This window comes from Carcharhinus amblyrhynchos, chromosome 11 (assembly GCF_965287045.1).
Source record: "Carcharhinus amblyrhynchos chromosome 11, sCarAmb.v2.hapA, whole genome shotgun sequence".
In the NCBI taxonomy this organism is placed as follows: domain Eukaryota; kingdom Metazoa; phylum Chordata; class Chondrichthyes; order Carcharhiniformes; family Carcharhinidae; genus Carcharhinus; species Carcharhinus amblyrhynchos.
In genome coordinates, this window is record NC_137334.1 from 51,502,377 (window position 1) to 51,519,155 (window position 16,779).

Consider the following 16,779-nt stretch of genomic DNA (forward strand, 5'->3'; position numbering starts at 1 on the left):
TTACAATGAGCTTGAAAAATTGAACAAGGTCTGCTTCCCTGGTGAAAACCATTAATAATTTGATCTGGCCCCGCTGCCACGACAGTGGAAGTGGATAATCAGCCCTTTAGTGCCACCTTGTGGGGTTCTTTTTCAGGGCAACATCTTGTCAGTTAAATTTCTAACATAAGCCAGAATTCACTCTCTCCCATCTGTGGGATTTTAGGCAGGGGGAGCTTGAAATTGAAGGGATACCGTCCAGATTCTCACCTGCCCCTACCACTTGGCGATTTTTTTTTTAATGCTGGGGCTTGCAAGGTCTCAGATGGGAAACCCACTCTTTCCCTAATTCAGGACATCTGCGAACATCATGGGGCAAGCCTAAAACACGACTAAGTTACATCTGGGACAGGAAGGGAAGTGAGGGGGGGTGGGGGGTGGGTGGGGGTGGTGTGTGGGCACCTACATCAGAAGCCCTCTTCTGAAGTCAAGCATCACCTCCCCACCCCCTTAAGATCCAGTGGCCTCCAGACCTCCCTTCCACACAGCCTCGCCCCCAACACCCTGATCATCACTCCCACACAATCCCCAGGCCTTCCTACCCTCCCAACCCTGGGGCCCTTTAAACTTACCTGAGATTCCGGTTCCGGGACTGAGGGTGGTGTTTCATGTGTGCTTTCAGCATTGGCTCAGATGAGAAAACTGGGGTTTAGCTCAACAGATTTACTGCTGATTCTTCTTGCCACACTTTTAAACACTTTGAAAAAGAAATGCTGGAGGCGTGACTCAAGTCGTCACATCGGTGGGGCGGGGGTGGGAAAAAGCTGGTTACTGGGAATCCTGAGGTCAGGGCGCCATTTTTAAAACCCTCTTCCCATGTGCAAGAGGGCCTATTCAGGCATGCCCCTCTCCCCACAGTGGCTATACTTACCTGTGCTCGCTTGTGGGTTCCCTTGTCTGCTTCATGTCTCTGAAAAGCAGTTGCAAACCTCGCTGGCAGGGTGTCACGTCGGAAAGTGGGGAATTTCAAAGGTGAGGGGACAAAATGGTGGGGAAGCCCGACCAATCATTTTAAAATGTGTTAAAATGTATGAAGATGGAAGAGCAGGAACCTTGTCATGTCACTGGTGAAAGATGGGGAAAATCTGAAAACAGGGTCTCACTGGCGAGATTCTCATTTTCTGAGGCTTGCGAGATTTTGCACCAATGTCACTGTTTGCACTCGCGGTGGACAGATGCTGGCATGCAGCCGATCAATGCTCATTGGAACATAAATAGACTGTGGGGCAGTCAGAGTCAGCGAGGATCTGTTCCCCAGTGACTCTTCAGATGGTGGGAATCAAGACTCCCGCAATCTGAAAAGTACCAGCCTTAGTAAAAGCTCTGCTCTTTTTTAATATATTGATCCTCTTTGATCTGACATAGGCTCCCAGAAACTTTGAATAGATACATAAAAAGGGAAGTTAAAGTTTAACCCTAATTGTCTGGAAACTCAGATATTTATTCTCAGAACAATCTCAAAATCTCCCAACGATTCATCCTTGCCTCCGGATTGAGTGATGTTACAAAAAGCGCTCAACCTGAAGCATAGCATAGATTCTAGTTTTCACGTGAACCCCTAAATCAGTGATTGACTTGTGTGCACCAGTATCTAATGAAAATCTGTTCGTTTTAGCTATTGTAAAATTCCTTATGGTTGAGCTGGTTTGAGTGGTAGGGTGACAGATGGATAGGTTAATACAGTGGCTGATCATAGAATGGAGGGTGGGCAGAGTGGTGAGATTGGGTCACGTTGAGAGATTGGGAGGAATTTGGAGGTCAGGGACAGTGCTGACTAGTGAGCTCAAGCCAACTTGGGTTGGGGGGAGAGTTGGGTGGGGAGGTTGAATTAGATTGGCTTGTGGGGTGGTCAGGGTGTCAAGGGGGGAGTCAGGGGAGGGGTGTCACTTCTATAATTACACAGGAATTAGGCTAAGATTTGTCTGTCTAGTATTTCTTGGGCAGCTATCCAGAGAAGTAAGTCAGAACTGTCAGAAATCTCTAACTGTACAACTCATTGTTGAAGACTTCATCAAAGGGTCCTGGAGTACAGGGAATTGCTCATTGGAAGTTCAGATTCCCAGGCTTTTTTCATGGAGGTTCATCAGGACCTCAGAGAGGATGCATAATGTATCAGGGATTCAGAGACTGGAAGACCTTGGCAATTGATGCTACAGATTAGTTTTGAATTTGTTTTCTTCACTCTCTGGAAGTTATCACAAAGATGATTCTTCTCATGAGGATAGTTCCACCACCACAAATATTTATATTAAAGTTTAATCCAGAGCACATTGTCAGTCATTGCATTCTTTGAACTTAATTATCTTCATGTATATTGTTAAGATTGGGAAATTGGGAGCTTGAGTCTTAGTCACCATTGACTCATCATGTTTTGTGGTTAGATGGATCTGGCAGCTTCATCTCAAGCAGCATCATCAAACAACAGCTCTGTGACAAAGGGACCAAGAGACTTATTAAGAATGGAAGGGAACTTCAATCTTTCATTTTAAATTTTACCATTACTTGAAAGTGAGATCTTGGTTCTGGCGCTGCAAGGATATATGAAGGGAGCTGAATGCAGCTTTAGAGTCAGGACATTTTGGAAAAGACAATAAAAAGAATAAAAACGTTATCATAGCACATTATTGTTAATTAAATGGACATTTTTTTTCCTTTTCTAATTCTCCTGCACAGTCCATAGAGGTTTCAGTTTGGCTTTGATGTGCTTGCTCCCATTCTTGTCAGATGGAGCGGAGACTAGTTTATTTATATCTATTACCCCTAGATTGGCAAGCCTCCAAGATTGTCTGGCGATTTCCAGCAATTAAAAATTAATCAGCTAACTTTGTTGCCTCCCTTTAAGAAAACATCAGGCGGGATTATACAACCTCGCTCAGGCCGGAATTCTGGGATGGGCGAGGCAGTAAAATTTTGGCCATCAAGTTGGAACTTTATGGTGGGATTCTCCCAAAAAAATTCGAAGTGCTGAATTTGCATAAAAACTGGAGTAACTCCCGCTTGTTTGTTTAACATGATTTTCAGAATGTATCTCCCATACACTGAACACTGCAGAGTGCACTAATGTGATTCACAATGAAAATCTGGGGTGGTGTCTATTCCCACGGGAGAGGCAGGCAGCATAGTGCTGAGAAGGCCACTGCGCATGTGCTGATCTGCCAATGCTGAGATCAGAACACGTGCAGTAGTCCCACTGCTGGCTGGCCTCTTGATCGCTGCCAGCTCATCAATCCCCTCCATAGCTAGCTGTGGCATCCCTCCACCGCCGCCCCCACCCCCAACCGATCCCATACCGACAATCCTGATGACCGGCCCCAATTAACGCCTTTACTCCCTCTGCCACAGGTCCCCCCACAATTCCACTGATCTCTGCTTCCCTCCTCATAGGCCCCCCCCCCTCCAGTAGTCCCTATCTGCTCTGGCCTTGCCACCTTGGCAGTGCCCAGTGGGCAGTGCTGAGCTGCCTCTTTGGCATTGCCACTTTGCCCCTTGGGCAATGTCAAGGACTAGGCTAGCAAAGCCCAGAGGGCACCCCCTTCTTTACCCCCAGCCCTCCTGGGGAGGGGCCTCCATGGTCTCCTTTCACTCGGGTCAGGCCGCCAACTCGCTGTTAATGAGGAACTATTGTAAACCCTGCTGGAGTGAACCACTTCTGGCAGGTGGGGGGTGGGTGGGAGAGGCTAATAGGCCTCTACCTAACCTTTAATGATATCAAAATGAAGATTTTAATATCTGACAACGCTGGAAATCCAGGGCCCAGAGATGTGCGAAGGCCATGGTGCCCAGTGGGTCACCTACTAAGTGGCCTCTGCTGATGTCTTCCAGCCCACTGCACTGCTAAGTCAAAGCGGGTAGATGGGAAAATTGCCCCTAGTTTTGTTTCACTGAGAATGCTGTACATTCTGCAATGCATGATCTTTTGCGTGTGTCATATTTGTACTTTATGAACATTGAGTTTAATCCTGGCAAGAATCTGTTCCCCACTCCACTCCACCCAACCCCACTCCACTCCACCCAACCCCACTCCAACACCCACCCACTGGTGCACACACATATGTGCACAGATATGTGGGCATGTGCGCACAAAGAAACACACACATACACTTAACCCAAGCTGGTTTATTTTCATTGCAGAGTGGCTCCATTTATGTCCTGCTCCTTCACATGTTTATTGTTTTGGCACATTCTCCTTTTCTGTCTCCTCCCTTTAATACCTGTCCTTGCTGCCTCATTGACTCCTTTATATTTCTGTTCCTGACTCATTGTAGACTGATTATTTCCCCCCTTTTTTATCCATGCCTCCGCCCATGGACTCTCAAAATCGAAACTCCCATATCCAATTTAAAGAATAGCTGAAAAAAGGAAAGTAAAATAAGGAAAAAAAACATGTAAAGAGAAATACAAAAGTGAAGGAGACAAAGTGGAAATGGAGATGAACAACAAGTGTGGAAGAGGAGAGAAAAAATGGAGTGGGGGGGGAAGAAATGGGAGGTGCAGGAGACGAGACGTTTTCTGCAGAACAGTAGAGAGTGTCAAGAGAAGTACCAAGCATTCCTAAAGATGTAGTGCTAACCTATCAAAGCAATTGCACGGGTCTACATTTATGCAAGAAAGTAGAAACAGCATGCTTTGGAGTGAGATAAATGATCCCATAACTAACAGATTGAAACAAGCTCAGCAGACATTCAGTTGTGATTGGTGGTGGACAATTAAACAACAGAGAAGGAGGAGGCTTCATGTATCAATGTGAACTCGCAGGGACACAATTCAATGATAGTGGAGCCCAGCATGTGAATACAAAAGACAAGTGTATCTTTAGCCAGAATTGCTAAGTGAACTATCCATCTGAAACTTCTGAGATCCCAAGAATCAGAGCACCTTCAGTCATAGAATCACAGAATCCCTGAAGTATGGAAGGAAGCCATTTTGCCCATTGAGCCTGCACTGACAACAATCCCACCCTATCCCCTTAACCCTCAGTCCCCCGAAGCTAGGGTCAATTTAGCATGGCCTAACAACCTATGCCGCACATTTTCGGAGCATGGGAGGAAGCGAGAGCACCCAGAGGAAACCCATGCAGGCATGGGGGCTTGATTCAGTAAGTCAATTTGACTCACTCTACATGATATCAGGAAGTGCACTGGATACAGCTAAAATTATGAGTCTTGAGAATACCCCTGCTGCAATGCTACATAAAGACTTTTCCACCAGCTTCCTTGTATGTATGAGAGATGTATGTGGGAGAGGGAAAATGCATCAATGTGACTTCACAGGGAGACAGGGAGACAGTTTTGTACCTTTGATTTCACACTTGGTGAGTTATATAATACCACCGGAAAAATACGTAATTTTAGCTCAAATAACAGAGGGGAAAGTAACCAGGATGAGGCTATCTTGTCAACATTTTACACATTTGACTGGAATTAATTACTGAACTCATTTTGAATAATAAATTTTCCACTTCATTGCTTTGTATGTACTTTATAAAATAGTACTTAATTACACGGTAACATGAACACTAGGATTAATTTGAAGCAGCCCACTCTCTATTCAATTTTTAAACCAGTCTCCAAAATTAAATTATTTAAAATAATTAGCACTAGCCAATGGCTATATTTGTATACTTGGCAGTATTACTGAATTCTAGATGATTAACAAAATAAGTAAGCAAAATGCTGCGGGTGCTGGAGTCTGAAACAGAAACAGAGAATGCCAGAAAATCTCAGCAAGTGTAGCAGCATCTGTAAGGAGAGAAAACAGAGTTAATGATTTGAGTCTGTCTGACTCTTCAACAGAAGTAAAGAGAGGGAGAAATGTGTTGGGATTAAATTGTGGCTGTGAGAGATTGCAACAAGATGTAGGAAGAGGGGTAAGAAGCAATCGGGGAGACAATCCCCCAGGGCTGTTCCCGTCCGAGCGGGTGTTCAAGACTCTTAAGGGAGAGGGGAGTCAGCCCCAAGTCATAGTTCATGTGGGGACACATGACATAGGTAGGATAAGGGAAGGGGATATTAAACAGAAATTTATGGAGTTGGGGTGGAAACTTAGGGCCAAATCAAACAGAGTGGTTATCTCGGGACTCTTGCCTATGCCACGGGATAGTTTAGAGAAGAACAGAGAGAGGGAATGTTTGAACTCATGGCTGAGGGGATGGTGCAGGAGGGAGGGGTTCAGGTTCTTGAACAATTGGGGCTCATTCTGGGGTAGGTGGAACCTCTACAAGAGAGATGGTCTACACCTGAATCAGAGGGGAACCAATATCTTGGGGGGAAAATTTTCAAAGGCTATGCAGGGGGGTTTAAACTGATTCAGAGGAGGGGTGGGATCCTGAGTAGCAGGGATGAGATTAAGGGGGTCATAGATGAGGACTATAAAGCACAGCATCGTGGAGGTGGAGTAGAGCATGGTTTGAAATGCGTATACTTTAATGCGAGCAATAAAGTGGATGAACTTGCAGCGTGGATCGGTACCTGGAACTTTGATGTGGTGGCCATTTCAGAGACATGGATAGAGCAGGGACAGGAATGGTTGTTGCAGGTTCCGGGGTTCAAATGCTTCAGTCTGAGTAGAGAAGGAGGTAGAAGGGGGGGAGGAGTGGCATTATTAGTCAAAGACTGTATCACAGTGACGGAAAAGAAGTTTGATGAGGACTTGTCTGTTGAGGTAGCATGGGCTGAGATTAGAAATAGGAGAGGAGAGGTCACCCTGTTGGGAGTCTTTTATAGACCTCCTAAAAGTTCTAGAGAGGTAGAGGAAAGGATTGCAGAGACGATCCTGGACAGGAGTGAAAGTAATAGGGTAATTGTTATGGGAGACTTTAACTTTACTAATATTGATCGGAATAGCTATAGCTCTAGCTCTAGCTCGTTAGAGGGGTCAGTTTTTACACAAAGCATGCAGGAAGGTTTTTTGACACAGTATGTAGATAGGCCAACTAGAGGTGAGGCTGTATTGGATTTGGTGCTGGGAAATGAGCCAGACCAGGTGTTAGACTTGGAAGTTGGTGAGCATTTTGGTGATAGTGACCATAATTCGGTTACGTTCACCTTAGTGATGGAAAGGGATAGGCATGAATCTAGGGGCAGTAGTTATAGCTGGGGGAAGGGTAATTATGAGGCTATTAGGAGAGAATTAGGGAGCATAGGTTGGACTAAGAAACTACAGGGGCTGGGAACATCCGAAATGTGGAGTTTATTCAAGGAACAGCTACTGCGAGTCCTTGATAAGTATGTCCCTGTCAGGCAAGGAGGAAATGGTCGAGTAAGGGAACCGTGGTGCACTAAAAAAGTTGATTCGCTGGTTAAAAGGAAAAAGGAGGCTTATGTCAGGATGAGGCTTGAAGGCCCAGGTAGTGTACTGGAAAGCTATAGATTAGCCAGAAGGGAGCTAAAGAGTGAGTTAAGAAGAGCCAAAAGAGGACATGAGAAGACTTTGGCCGATAGGATTAAGGAGAATCCTAAAGCTTTCTTTAGATATGTTAAGAATAGAAGATTGGTTAGGGCAAGATTAGGGCCAGTCAGAGACAGCAGTGGGAAGTTATGTGTGCAGCCGGAAGAGATTGGAGAGGCACTGAACAAATATTTCTCTTCAGTATTCATGCAGGGAGACGTAAATGTAGTTGTGGAGAACACTGGGTTACAGGGTTGTAAACTGGATAGCATTGAAGTAGATAAGGAGGATGTGCTAGATATTCTTGAGGGTTTGAAAATAGATAAGTCCCCTGGGCCGGACAGGATTTACCCTAGGATTCTCTGGGAGGCAAGAGAGGCGATTGCAGAGCTTCTGGCTCTGATCTTCAGGTTGTCGTTGGTCACAGGTATAGTGCCAGAAGACTGGAGGATAGTGAATGTTGTCCCATTGTTTAAGAAGGGGAATAGAGACTTTCCCAGGAATTATAGACCAGTGAGTCTTTCTTCTGTTGTGGGCAAAGTATTAGAAAAAATTATTGGGGATAGGATTTATAGTTATTTAGAGAGTAATGAATTGATTGGAGATAGTCAGCATGGTTTTGTGAAGGGTAGGTCGTGCCTTACTAACCTTATTGAGTTTTTTGAAAAAGTGACCAAAGAGATAGATGGGGGTAAGGCAGTTGACGTGGTATATATGGACTTTAGTAAGGCGTTTGATAAGGTTCCCCATGGAAGGCTTCTGCAGAAAATGCAGATGTATGGGATTGAGGGTGATTTAGTTAATTGGATCAGGAGTTGGCTAGCTGATAGAAGACAGAGGGTGGTGGTTGATGGAAAGCATTCGTCATGGAGTTCGGTTACAAGTGGTGTGCCTCAGGGATCTGTTTTGGGGCCACTGCTGTTTGTAATTTTTATAAATGATCTGGATGAGGGTATAGAAGGATGGATTAGTAAATTTGCTGATGACACCAAAGTCGGAGGAGTGGTAGATAGTGAAGAGGGGTGTCATAGTTTACAGAGAGACTTGGACAAGTTGCAGAGCTGGGCCAAGAGGTGGCAAATGGAGTTTAATGTGGAAAAGTGTGAGGTAATTCACTTTGGCAGGAATAACAGATGTGTAGAGTATAGGGCTAACGGTAGGACTCTGAATAGTGTTGACGAGCAGAGGGCTCTAGGTGTATATGTGCATAGATCCCTGAAAGTTGGAAATCAAGTCGATAAGGTTGTTAGGAAGGCATACGGTGTCTTGGTGTTTATTGGTAGGGGGATTGAATTTCAGAGCCGCAACGTCATGTTGCAACTGTACAAAACTCTGGTGCGGCCACACTTGGAGTATTGTGTACAGTTCTGGTCCCCACATTATAAGAAAGACGTGGAGGCATTGGAGAGGGTGCAGAGGAGGTTTACCAGGATGTTGCCTGGTATGGAGGGAAGGTCCTATGAGGAGAGGCTGAGGGATTTGAGGTTGTTTTCGTTAGAAAGAAGGCGGCTAAGAGGAGACCTTATTGAAACATACAAGATGATTAGAGGTTTAGATAGGGTGGACAGTGATAGCCTTTTTCCTCAGATGGAGAAAGCTAGCACGAGGGGACATAGCTTTAAATTAAGGGGTGGTAGTTATAGGACGGATGTCAGAGGTAGGTTCTTTACCCAGAGGGTGGTAAGGGTATGGAATGCCCTGCCTGCTGCAGTTGTAGATGCGCCAAGTTTGGGGGCGTTTAAGAGATCCGTGGATAGGTTTATGGATGGAAAGGGAATGGTTTAGGTTAGAGGGTCATTGCTTTTTAACTGGTCGGCGCAACATCGTGGGCCGAAGGGCCTGTTCTGCGCTGTAATGTTCTATGTTCTATGTAGCAACTGTAAGAATAAAAGGTCAGTGGCCTGGTACGCGAGGGGCAGAGTTGGGGTTTGCGTTAAGGCAGTACATGTATAGGAGTTTTTTTTAAAATATAGGTTTAAGATAGAGGGGAATGTTCACAGTCTAAAGTTGTTGACCTCAATACTGAGTCATGAGGATTGTTATGTGCTAGATGATGGGATGCTTCAACAGAGAAACTGCATCGATGCTATAAAACTGTATTCAGTAGCATAGTGAAACAAAACATGAATTAAAGAAAATATACACAGACACATTTTGACATTGCCCTCCCGTGGAATATTCCACAGCAAATTTCATAATGTACGTCCATAAATCGAATCTACCATTCATACAAATAAAGTACAATTATTGAAGTAAAATAGTCTGCCATCTGACCAAACAGTGTTATTCCTGTGGATTTTATTTTTGTATACCAAGTATTATGCAAAATCCTTAATAATCATGGATAGCACTTACAACTTTCCTCTTGGAAGAGTACAGGGCAAAATCTTTGACTGAGAATCTGTTTAATGACAGAGGAAGCCCATTGGAGACGGAGCATTGCATTTGAACTGTCTTGGATTTTCCATTGGCCTCATTCTGTCATTCCCTTGACTTTCAGAGAAAAAGCGAATTCAGAATGAATGAATAACCTCTATGCTGCAGCCAGTCAACAGATACTGAATACAGGTTTACAGCATTCATGTAACCTCTCTGTTAAAGTAGTTCTGAACTGGCCAGCTCTATTGGCCATCAAAGGATACTATTACTGCTGTTGTGATCAAAACATTCAGCAATTTAATTGAATTGTATAGTCATTTAATATGCATGAACAGAATATTTTACTGTTATCAATAGTTTAATTTGTATAAAAAATTGTTTAGGCATGATATTTTTATGTTGAATAGCCTTACTTATTTTGTTAATCATCTATAATTCAGGAACATTGCCAAATATAGTCAACGGTTAATGCTAATTACTTTAAATAAATCAACTTTGGAGACTTCTTCCAAAGCATTGAGTGGTTTCAAATTTGAATAGAGAATGGATTGCTTCAAATTAATCTAGTGTTTATGTTACTGTGTAATTAAGTACTATTTTATGAAGTATGTACAATAGCGATGAAGTGCAAAATGATTTGAGTGAAAGGATATCAATAATCATTTTTGGTTAAATGTGTAAAATGTTGACATTGTAGTTTTATTCTTTAGCTAGGTCATTGCTTCGAAAGTGGCATCAAATGCATCATCTGAAGCGTCTTTGCATAATTAATAATGAATATTAAAGTAAAACATTTCTGAGCCAAATTAAATGTTTATAAAGCAAAAGGCTAGTGTATCTTTGATTACTGATTCACATTCAGTTAGAATATATCCCTCTTTTTTTTCACAAGTTTTGAGTTTGGCTTTGCTTTTCTTACAGTACAATCAAGTAATCAAGATAAGTTAGTGCGAGGCATAATGCCAGCAAGTAAATGCCTGTGGTTCCCGAAGGCCAGGGAGAAACTAATGCTGGGAGTGTTGTCTGATCTCAATTGATCATGTTCAAGTTCAGCTTTAGCATTTGGAGCAGGCAAGCGGATGCCATCTGTGGCAAAAGGTTATTTTGGGTGTAAAGGATTCGCAGAAATGTCATGCAACTCTCCAGGGTGAAATCATAATATAATTTACCTTTCTTCATCTATCAACAGCAAATGTTTTTACCTTAATATTAACCATAGGATGCATTTTGCTTATGTAAACTAACAACATGTTTTGAAGGGTGTTCACCAAATATGAAGATGTATGGAGATCCACAGGCTCCTGGAATCAGACCATTGCCTAATTACTGTGCTTTGAATAGCATTGCTCTGCACAAAATAGTTATTCCTCCAATAGAGCTAAAGTTTGTAATTCTTTAAATTTCCATCTTCCATACAGATGCAAGACAAAGGTCTACCAAGATGATCTCCCAGACACAAGTGTGGTTATTGTTTTTCATAATGAAGCCTGGAGCACGCTGCTTCGTACAATCCACAGTGTACTTATTCGTTCGCCCAAAAAGGTACTTAGAGAGATCATCCTAGTGGATGATGACAGTGAAAGAGGTAAAAACAATTTCCTTCACCTAAAAGTAACTATTGTCATGAGAATATCATTGTATTAAAATAGGTATCGCAAACCTCTGACCTTGTCCGGGTTCACTGATACCGCTGCAGTGAATGGAGTTTTCGCCGAGTGCCAAATTGTCCATTCTCGCTGACAGTGGGGCAGCCACAGATGTGATTGGAGAATCTTGTCAAATAAAACAAATGTTGTTAATTCAATAATTCAAGTAAGGTTCGACAGGTGAGCTGATTAATTTGCCTTGTTATTTTTGAGCCCATTTAGATTTTAACCTAAAGGTGAAAGATGGCATTTGTGGTGCACAGTTCTGAGTTTTCAGCTCTGTAGGCTGAATCTTAGGATGTAACTTTGACAGCCATCTTTATCAGTTCACCCTTGTTTCATAAACTGAAGCAAAACAGATTCAATTGATCTCATGGTTGTAATGATACTTGCTAAGTTAACATGAAGCTTCACCTCCAGATTTTGTGGGACTAACAGTATAAGTGACAATTCCAAATGGGTTGGGGATCTGTAATGCTGACTCTCTGCCTACTTCAGTGCTTTCCCATTTTCTGCAGACCTTTCTTGTGGCTTTCAGAAGCACCTGTCCATTCTTACGTGCTTATTAATGATGTGGGAAAATCATATGTTCCATTTCCCATCATTTTTTTGATTTATATTCATGCCTGTTCTTTAAAGAGTGCCCAGAGCTGCTAAATACCATGGAGGGGATGGGAGTGAAGTTAAGGAGGTCTTGGTTCAATTTTAGTGGTGTGATTAGAGGCTTATTGTGCCATTTGGCTTTTGTGCCATTTGCTAATTGTCATTTCATGCAGTATGTCAGAAAGGGCAAAATTAGCATAATTGTTCCTTAAAAGAAAGGATACAGGAGGCATGCTATGGCTCATGGCACTCACTTTGAGTATGCTCACCCCAGGGTATATAGGCAGATAAGTTACTGGCTGCATTAGGCTGAGAAACAGTCCCCAAAAGAAAGCAGTAATTGCGTTACCTGCTGCAAGTAACTCTGTAGAGCACTTCCACAACTGCCCCATTGCCCATAACAGTTAAAGTCCCCATTGCCATTAATTTCTATGCTGTGTGGCAATTCCAGACTGCCGGCAGGTAAGTGGCTAAATAATTGTCCACCTATGCATTAAGCAATTTATAGATGCATTGCACTCTAGATTGAGTAATTGCATCAGATTTATCCATGCACAACAGGAACATGATGAAACATTGAACTTTTTTAGAATGGTAGAATTCCTCGGAGGTCCAGGGAGTCATAAATTTTCTCGTGGCTGTAAGTGCCCGCTTGCTCAAAGACTATTCAATCATCAACACATTCCACTTTCTCAATGTATAGCTTATTTATGTTTGGTGGTTTTTTACAATTGATTCTGACCACCTTGGATGTCGTACGCAAATGGAGATTTGTCAGTGCAAAGTTTCTGACTTAAGAGACTTCAAAGCAGCAGCAATGTAAACCTGAACTAGGACGCCTGTGAGCTGCTCAATAATGCTTCCTGCTGTTGTCAACATGCTTTTTATTGTTGCTCCTCAATTGGTTAGAGTGCATGAAGTGCCAGGAGACTGCATTTCATTACAAGACGTTAGACATTAAGCTAAAATTAATTTCAAAACAAGCTCTGAGATAGTTTTGCTATAACCTTGGAAGACAGGATCCAATATCCTTTCAACCATACCTGCATGCATTGAAGGTGGCTTGCCTACAAATACCAACATTAATAGGCACAGTAGATCAGGTGTTCCCATTTATACCACATGACTAACACTCATAAGAACATAAGAAATAGGAGCAGGAGTAGGCCATCTAGCCCTTCGAGCCTGCCCCGCCATTCAATAAGATCATGGCTGATCTGAAGTGGATCAGTTCCACTTTTTCGCTCTCTCCCGATAACCCTTAATTCCCCTGTCTATCAAAAACCTATCTACCCGTGACTTAAATATATTTAGCGAGGTAGCCTCCACCACTTCAACGGGCAGAGAATTCCAGAGATTCACCACCCTTAGAGTGAAGAAGTTCCTCCTCAACTCCGATCTAAACTGCGCCCCCGCCCCCCCTTGTCTTGAGGCTGTGCCCTCTAGTCCTGCTATCCTTTCTAAGCAGGAAGAATCTCTCTGCCTCTACCCTATCCATCCCTTTCATTATCTTATATGTCTCTATAAGATCCCCCCTCATCCTTCTAAACTCCAATGAGTCTTCCACTCGGAACAGTGTCCTCATTGGAATAAATCTGTGAGAAAGAAATATGATTACTAAAGCCCCATCTGATGCTTATTTACAAGCTCAATTCTTCATGAGAGAGAAAGAGAGTCGTCTTCATCCTTGTACTCAAGGCACCGGTGGCAGTAGGCTACCCTTAGGATCGATATTGTAAGAAGCCTCAACTGAAGAGGTCCCTCAAGTTCCCATACACTGCATCTTGTGTGTCATACTCTGATGAAAATTTGTCAGCATGAATTTTCTCTTTGGAGTTACATTTGATCACATAGTTTACTCAGAGGTGATGGGACTGGGGTTGAGGGGAGTGGGGGTGGTAGGTGGCAGCATTAAAGAGGTAACAGCAGAAAGTCAAGGATAGCATTACAAATCTGCAACCATGATCTTCATACATCTTATTTCTCCTGGAGCACCCTTGTGGATTGACAGAGTGTGGGATTGGGCATTTTTAATTTGTTACAATTTTTGTGCTGCATCATGAGCTGTCTTCCCTTTGAAACAAAAGCAAATACTGAGAAGTACCTTTGATTACGTAACGTGTGGCAAAGTGTTTATATCAGTTTGTAAAATGTCTGGTAACAGATGTGTGCATTTAGATTCTCATGAGGTTCTTTAATCAGGTGATTTCACGTAAGACTGAATTTGGAGAAATACATCCAGCAGATGACTTAGGGATGTGAAGGTGACTTTGCCACCTAAAGGGCACTGATAGTAAACAATTCAAATGCTTTAACCCATTTTAAGTGCCGATACACTGAATGAAACATCTGTGCAATGATAATGGCCAGTCGGCTGCAGTTGGAGTGTTTGTCATTTGTTGGTTTTGTGGTAAAATATGTCTCATCCAGATTGATCGACTGTTCATCTATGTGCTCACCGACAGAGTGAACAGTTGAATCTTTGTTACGTATTATAAAAAGAAAAAAAATAGTTACTGAAGGATTGCTAAATGAAGGAAGATTTGATGGGTCTACATTCCTTTGCTTGACTTGGCAAGGTAGTGCAACGATGTTCTAATACATTGTTGTCATGTATGGGATGTTGTCTTTGGCATTCATTGCTATGTTCAATTCCTTCTACTTAATCTGTGCATATATCCTTGAGTGTACATGATTCTGTTCCAATTACTTTCCTTCCTTTGCTGACGTGCAGCAGCACTTTGACATTTATGTCGTTCAGTGAACCTATGGGCTCTCTGCCCTCTTACAAACTTGACAGAGGTTGCCAATATCTTTCGTGCTCTGCTCCCAAATCACATATTTTGCCCTTTTAAGCTGCGGCTAGCTTCACATATTGCAAAAACACATTAATATTGTTCCCAGTGGGAAAACTCCTAATCAGTGTTGTTTCTGATACCTGAAACTCAGCCTGAATATCCAGAAACAACAGTGAAGCCATCCATTTCTGACAGGCAAGCACAATTCAGGCACCATTTTATTTGTGGTCAGGGTTTTGACTAAACAGAAAGCCATAGATTGCTTACAGCACAGAGGAAAATGTCTGTGATAGTTCTCTGCAAGAGCAACTCAGCTTATCTCACTCTCCTGCTTTTCCCCTGGAACCCTGCGAATTGTTTTACTCTTCAAATAATATTCCAGTTCTCTCTTTTGTAAGCCACGATTGTATTTATTTCCACTACACTCTCAGGTAGTATATTCCAGATCCTGACCACTCCTCTGGTTCTCTTGGCAATCACTTTAAAACAGTATCCTCCAGTGGAAGTCCCAATGAGAATATCTTTTCCCTTTCTATTCTATCCAGATTCCTCATGATTTTAAACACCTCTGTCATAGTTCCTCTCATCCATCTCTGAAGGGGAACAGTTCCATCTTTGTCAAATCTACCCACGTTACTGAAGTATCTTATCCCTGTTCTTGTAACTATTCCTGTAAATCTTTTCTGCACCCTCTCTAATCCTCCGTATCCTTCCAAAAGTATAATGCCCAGAATTGAATGCAGTTGAGGCTGAACAAGTATTTTAGAAAGGTTCACCAAAACTTCCTTGTTTTTATATTTATACCTCAATTTATAAAGCCTAGGATCCCATTTGCTATATTAACTGATTTCTCAACTCATCCTGCTATCACCTGCAAATATTCCCCAGACATTTTTGTTTCTACACTCTCTTTCCAATTGTATTCTTTACTTTATATTGCCTTTCCTCATTGTTCCTATCAAAATGAAGTACTTCACACTTCTCTGCATTGAATTTCATCTGCCACGTGCACCCATTCCACCAGCCAATCTAAGTCTTCTTGAAGCCTACTAATATCCTCCTCCTGTTCCAGTATTTGGAAGTTTTGAGTCATCTGAAAATTTTGAAATTGTGTGTGCACTACAGAGTGTCATTTTGATTAATACTTTCAAAGTTAATTCCTTCTCCCTTCAGTAATACTGGCCTGCAAATTTTACCCTGAAAACCCAGGGTAAATCCATGGGGTTATGGGGATAGGGCCTGGGTGGGATTCAGTTGGTCAAATGGGCTACTTCTGCATTGTAGAGATTCTACGAAATTTTTACTGGAACATCACACATTTAAGAGAACACAAATGTATGTTTTTGGTTAGGAATATGCTTTTGAAGAAATCATTTTATAATGGCATTTATATACTTCTGTTTACTTCATTGTCATGGCATTTTGACAGCCTGTTTTACAAGCACATCTTTTGGAGTTTGAAGGATGAAAGTGACAGCAAAGTTAATAATCCCAAGATTAAAATTACTGTTGATATAAATGGATAAATGTTTAACCTATTTCTGTAACATCCTTCCATCTTCTGTTTTAACAGAGATGTTAACCAGTTAAAAGTAACTGTTACAAGGAGCTAGGTGATGGAGTAGATGTAGAGAAAATGTTTCTGCTTGTGCTCCTGATGTAAAGAAACTTCTTACTCAGCAATTGGTAATGACCTGGAACTCACTGCCACAAGTGTTGTGAAAGTGGAGGCAATCAAAATTTCAGAAGGAAATTGGATAGGCACTTGAAGGAAATAAACCCTACAGGGATTGAGCGGGGTAATGGAACAGACGAGATTGCCCCACAGGTAGCCAGCATGAATTGATGGGCGAAACGGCCTCCTTCTGTGCTGTAGTGATGTGATGATGCTGTAAAAAAACCAGTCTGAAATTTAGAACAGAGAGTGA

At 42.3% G+C, this 16,779-nt stretch overlaps 1 protein-coding gene across 3 annotated transcripts in view; it reads left to right on the plus strand.

The window, feature by feature from the left end:
* Positions 1-16,779, plus strand: part of galnt13 (polypeptide N-acetylgalactosaminyltransferase 13) — a 439,485-nt gene that overhangs the window by 275,525 nt on the left and 147,181 nt on the right. For 2 of the 3 annotated variants that reach the window (XM_080198243.1, XM_080198244.1), the window contains one exon: positions 11,223-11,389. In XM_080198243.1, the coding sequence (XP_080054369.1) occupies positions 11,223-11,389 (167 nt within the window). Of the gene's footprint in view, positions 1-11,222; positions 11,390-11,558; positions 11,631-16,779 lie in introns of those variants that run through there. The other variant, XM_080198245.1, reaches the window with a different exon arrangement.